This window comes from Nanorana parkeri, unplaced genomic scaffold, assembly GCF_000935625.1.
Source record: "Nanorana parkeri isolate BGI_ZX_2015 unplaced genomic scaffold, ASM93562v1 scaffold592, whole genome shotgun sequence".
NCBI classification, from domain to species: domain Eukaryota; kingdom Metazoa; phylum Chordata; class Amphibia; order Anura; family Dicroglossidae; genus Nanorana; species Nanorana parkeri.
Window position 1 is genome coordinate 852,475 of NW_017306860.1, and position 6,064 is coordinate 858,538.

Consider the following 6,064-nt stretch of genomic DNA (forward strand, 5'->3'; position numbering starts at 1 on the left):
TTTTTTTTTTTTTTTTTAAATAAAAGTGCAGACACTTGCCGTTGCTTTCAATTCCCTCCCGCTTTACCCGAATGTTCTAAACAAGCAATACCTTGAAATCTCTAGGGGTATCTGAGCTTTTCTGTTGCCTCCAGCATCCCACCCATTCCTAATGACCAGTTAGGCAGACCATCATAGTTATGGGCCAGGAGAAATAAATAAGGGAAGAATGGGGGGAGTGGGTACGCTTAGAGACTACCAGGAAGTGCTGAAGCTCTGCCTAATCAGACAATAAGAACAGTCCAACAATTGGATGGAGCAAGGGAATGCCTGCACTTTGCTTGTTAGGAATGTGTTTAAGCGACTTAGCTTTAGGCCTCAAGTCACACCAGACACTGTTCGGGCCCGATTCTAGCCAGAACGCACTACATCGCGGCCGTATCAGTATGTTGAGGCAGGAAGGGGGCGTGACGGTCCATTGAACTGAATAGCACCGTAGCCACGCCCTCCGGCCGCAATTCGATCGGCTGCGCGGCAACGCAAGGCACATTATGCCTGCGGTCCGAACAAAATAGTGTCGGTGTTAATGAGGCCTAAAGGTTACGTTACTAAAAGCAAACCAGGCACGGTCTCACTGAAGGTTATTGAATACCCAAACCCCCTTTCTTTTCAGTGTCCCTAATCCACCACTACAGCTCTTCAAATGCTTCAAAAAGGGTTTGTTTTTTTTGTGCTAGGCACCCTTTCCCCTTTACACACCACAGTGCTCTGGTGAGTGGCTGTTCAGGAACAGAGTGGTTCATTGTAGGCGTGTGTGCAGGTTACACATGCATTAAGTAAGCCAGCATAGCAAAAGTACTATGAAAATAGCATCTTTACTGAGACAAGCACAGACAGTTGACCACATAATATCTTTATTCAAACAATTTGCGGGCCCCTTCGCCTTGTGAACATCTGTGAAGGAGTGTGTGAATAAGTAGAAAAGGAACATTTTTGATACACTGCATTGTAGCCAATAGACGCTCGGGAGAACAGGAAATACTTATTTCCAATGCTCCTCAGCTCCATAACGCAGCTTTGCATATTGCTGGATTATGCAAAATGTGTTTTTATGGTGCCTCCATGTACCCAGTTAAATCTAAGCCTAGGAGGCATGTGTCTAGGATGGACTTTTAAATATACAGGTCTATACATGCTCCTCATGCCCAATACTGCGTATTTTAGAGAATTCCAGCTGCAGATTGATGCACCAGGCAAAAACACAAACAATTTATGGCACAGGAGTGGCTACTATGCAGTGGGGGAAGGGGGTGTAATTATGAGACGGTAACTGGTTTGCTTTTATAACATTGTTTTGATAAAGAATGTCCATGTGATACCATGTATTTAACATTTTTATTTCACAAAAAGGTGTGATATTCTGAATAATGGATACCTACAAAAAGATGACCGAGTTTGTAAATGTCCAAGAAACAGAGTAAAACAAAAAGTTGAACATTACAGTAGTTGAAGAACATTACCTTCCAAACTGCAATGGGAAATTTTTCTTAATTCTATGAAAGAGTTTCTCCCCAGAATCCAACTCGACATAGAAGTACGGTGTCCCAGGCTGTACAATCTGAACAAACAAACCATAAAAAGAGAGCCTGTGAGTGAGTATGTGGGCTTTAAAAAGAAAGATCTGCATTTCTTAGTTTGACCAGTCCCCACACTTTCCTACAAAGTGCCTGCTGCTGGAATTATACAGCATTAAACTGCCTACCGCTAGAGCAGATTGCTACATGTACTAGAATGCTTTCTTACAATTCCTAACAAATGGGGGCAGCTTGCAGTGTTGGTTAATTGATCGTGATATGCAATTTTTGTCAAATCCCTTGCAAGAGGAACAGGAAAGAGGTTTATGAATGCGTTGGTGCAAAAAAGCATCAAAACGGCAGAAACAAGTGGAAGATTTTTAAAATATGTAAACCCAAAACAATGAACTTCTCTCATTTGCTCCTTTTGGGTCTGTTATGTACCATTGTAAGCGTTGTTATAGGTTTGATCAGAGCAGAAAAACGTGTTCATTTTGCAGGAAATTCCAAGCAGTCTTCTGAATACTTTGTATTCTCTCCTTGTTGTCTGTGACTACAGAATGATTAACTGTTATGTTTTAGAGATCTGAGAGTGGGTGAATAGTTTGGCAAAGGACAGTGTGCTGGGCTGATACTACTCAAAATTCCTGCGCGGTCTTAGGAACCAAGCGCAATTCTGGCAGATCAACAGGTATTTTTCTATGCTTGCAAGAAATAAAAGACAGGGAAGTGTGCATGGATTGCAGAGATGTACTGTATACTTTATTTTACCTTAAAAAGGAGAACTAGGGGGGGGGGGGGTCAGTGCTTTTCCTTATAGTTCTCCTAAGGGTCACGGGAGAACACAAACTAGCGTTCTCCTGTGACCCAAAACTCAGTATACCGCAAGCTACAGCTCGCGGTATACTGAGACGCCGCAGCCGGGACGGATCCCGACAAAAAACTGTCTGGATCCACCCAGCTGTCATATTGACAGCTGGCTCTGCCTATCCAGAGGCAGTGCCAGCTGTCCCCGCCCCCTCCCCCATCCGTTTCGCCAGTCAGTGCTGGAGGATTGGACATGGGAGGGGGGTGGGGGGAATCCTTGCAGGGAGCCGTGAGCGAAAGCAACGGCTCTCTGCAGGGATAGATCGAGAAGTGAGCGAGCGACGGTATGCGTTCGCTCACTTCCCAATCTACTGAGCCGACCTGTGACAGTCTCATTGTCACAGGTCGGCTCAGATGAGGCTGAGTGAAAATCCCTCGCCTCAAAATTCTCCTTTAACATGCACTTTGTTTAATCAGACTTCTAGTGCTCAAACAAAGCAGTGATAGTCCACATACCTGTTTGATGTCGGTGTGTTGGGGTATTTCCAGCAGCTCTATGTTCTGCTCCTGCGCCTGCACAATGAAGGACTCTTTAATATCTTCTGTGGTGCAGCAACTCAGTGGAAGTGGAACAATCTGTAAGAGATGCAAAGCACATTAACCTGCGTGCTAAGGAATAGATCCAAATCAAAGAGCACACATGCTTGTACAAGTCTGAACAATCATACTACAAACATGCAATACAGACTAGTCCAGCACAAAAGGCATTAGAGTATTATATCAAACATTACCGTGTTAAACCACTAACCCTCCTTTGAGAAAAAAAAGGGGGGGGGGAAGAAGAAACCCACATACAGCACATAAAAAAGGTTAATGATAAGGTCATCACAGGGACATGTTCATCCCTCAGAACAGTAAATTCATCATGTCAGACGGCCTTAAGCTGCCTGTACAGACTTAAACTAATGAGATATAATGAGCTGTGAGAGTTGGGGCAATAGGGGAGAGCAAGAGACTGAAATTATCTCCCAAGATGCTTATTACTCTAATTCTCTATGTGACGTCACCAAGCTAACCTGCAACTTTAACAGGTGAGCCATCAGAGGCTACATCACAACATAGGAAAAAAAATAATTAAAAATTAAATGCGACACATGGAGCAAATTTGGTACACCAGAAGGAAAGGTTTCTCAGCCAGTGTTTGACCTGGCCTGACTGACCCGACCAAGCTGATGTTGATCCTGAATTTAGGAACTCACCTTTCTCGTTCTGTAATGTCACCAGCTCCTAATGAATGGATAGGCTGCATTCCAATCATGAGGCTCAAACTGCACTTGTTTATCTAGATCACAGTAACATCGTAATGGATATAGATATGCAGTCAGACATTCAACTTCAGTTTTTAAAATCTTACCTCCATTTTCCTACTGCAGCTGTGCAGGAAGGCTAAATATGCCAGAGCAACCTCACAAGCACCAGACTTAGAACCAGTGCTCTCAGTAATCAGCATTAAGTAACAGACCTGGGCTAACACGCATCCTTAACTTCTCTGGGATACAAGGTACGTCTGTACTGAGGGCTGTGGCTTAGCTCTGCCAGCACAGAGTATAAAAAAGTGTCTTGGAGTCCATTGAGGGACACAGGAATTCAGAAGCAGTCACTGCTTCCTACAGGAGGTTTGGAACCCGAAAATTAGAAGTCAGCACCCGTATAAGCCCTGCTCAACCTTTCAGGACACTAGGGGAAAACCTGAGGCATGCTGGGTTGCATGGCGGATGCCTTACAATTTTTGTTCAAACCTTCTATGGTCAGCAGCGTAACCCAATTGTTTCTGAATTCCTGTGTCCCTCAAATGGAGAATAAAAATTTTCAATTGTGGTGTATAGGGGGTGATAGGAGGTATACGCTTCTCATTTTTATCCTTTCATGCATATTCAATGCTTTTATTATATATTGTTCAATAAATGTATACTTCTATGAGACTGATGTTTATTGGACTTGTTCTTTCTGGAGCCACCAAAAACCCCATCTTTTTCTATCCCTCTAAATCAAGTCCTAGAAAAAACATCAACCACAAAACCAGAACATGCAGCGGCACACGTGTTAATGAATGGAAGGTGCTTTAGAGACACCAGTTGCCAGCTTTCCCTGCAGTCCACATTCCATCTAGGAAGCCCAACAGAGTTTATTTGCTTTGTAATGGTTTACAGCAGCGAAATGGAAATGGAAATTCTGATGGGGAGATCACCGCTAAAGGGAAAAAGCGCTAGAAGAGTGCAGCATGTAATTAACCTGCCAGCAACCACAGAAAAATTTAATATAATGAGCTGGCCTTTAGGTAAATCTACATTTTCAATTAAAAGCAGCTTACATAAAAGCTTAGCATGGGCAGACATCAAACCACCACTGCAAGGTGAAGGGCAACACAAAACGGAACTGTGGTATTAGACAGAATGTCCGGTCTCTGCTGCCACTTCAGAGCAATCCTCACATACCTGTAGCTGCAGATGCTGACTTCTGTAATTACGCTCAAACATAACATATCGCTTCTCTTTGGACTTATAAAACTTCTTTAAGGAGGCTTTATACTTCTCACATTCTTCAACCACTTCAGAAGAGAGGTCGACCATGGCCTGGTAGTGTCCAATGGGCAGGATGAGGACGTGGTCTGACGTAAGGCCACCCTTTGCCAGGGCAATGTAACACTAAGAGGGAAAATGAGAGAAATGGATTATATATAAAAAAAAGATACGTGTGCATTTATGTAGGGCTGAACAAATCTTTAAAGTTGAGTACTTTGTGTGCCCAACTTGCACCTCACCCGGAAATCCAGGCACAGATTTTTGTAAATGGAGATGTGTAAACTGCCAAAAGTAGTAATAAATGTCAAAACAAAAAAAAGGCATAGCATTGTATAGCATGTAATAAAAATGTTTCTTTCTGCCAGATAGTGTAGCTTTGTACTCCCACTCTACTCCAGAGATGAAAGCTGAAGTACTTTTTCATTAACACCGCCCCACCCCCTTTAGCCAGTCACATAATATACAGCGCTATGTGAATGGCCAACACTAGTTGTGCAGTCTATGAGAGCTGTGGGTCTCCTATCTGGAACGGGCTGAAAGTACAGCAGCTGTACTATCCAGCAGAAAGAACAGGGTTTATTTTAAACTACCGTGAAACTATTGACATTACAATACGAGAGGCAACTTTTCTTTACATGTAATGTACAAAATTCTGTGCTTGGAATTCCACTAAGCATTCTGGCTTCACCTAGAGGAGTTTCAGTGGAAATTTACAGATTTATGTTCTTCCCTCCTATTGAACAGGACAATGTTTTTTTAAGGTTTGTAATTTACAGGATACCAGACCTACCTTTACACAACTGGCGTGCGATCCCCACCCCAGAGCAAAACAAGTAAACCTTTTATAATGTCACATTGCAGTACAGCATACCAGTAGTTTAATAAACTTTAAATCCTATGACTTTTCACCGCAAAGCACATCCCGTCTTCAAAAAGGTTCAATATTAAAAGTATCTCAGACACAAAACAAACATTTATGTATTGCAGCTTGCCAGCCATTGATGTGGCTGCATTCATTATTCTTTTTACCATTTCTTTGCACACGGCAATCCCAAATATAACACTTTACTCCTTGGGTGGGTTCTCTGACTCTATTGTATCTATGCAGGCAGCCATTGTTTT

General features: G+C 42.7%; 1 protein-coding gene across 3 annotated transcripts in view; it reads right to left on the reverse strand.

Annotated features, from left to right (window-relative positions):
• The window catches only part of CWF19L1 (CWF19-like 1, cell cycle control (S. pombe)), a 23,139-nt gene that overhangs the window by 465 nt on the left and 16,610 nt on the right, over positions 1-6,064 (reverse strand). For 2 of the 3 annotated variants that reach the window (XM_018562695.1, XM_018562694.1), the window contains exons 11-13: positions 4,856-5,065; positions 2,877-2,996; positions 1,500-1,597 (exon numbers count right to left, since the gene is read on the reverse strand). In XM_018562695.1, the coding sequence (XP_018418197.1) occupies positions 1,500-1,597; positions 2,877-2,996; positions 4,856-5,065 (428 nt within the window). The remainder of the gene's footprint in view (positions 1-1,499; positions 1,598-2,876; positions 2,997-4,855; positions 5,066-6,064) is intronic. The other variant, XM_018562697.1, reaches the window with a different exon arrangement.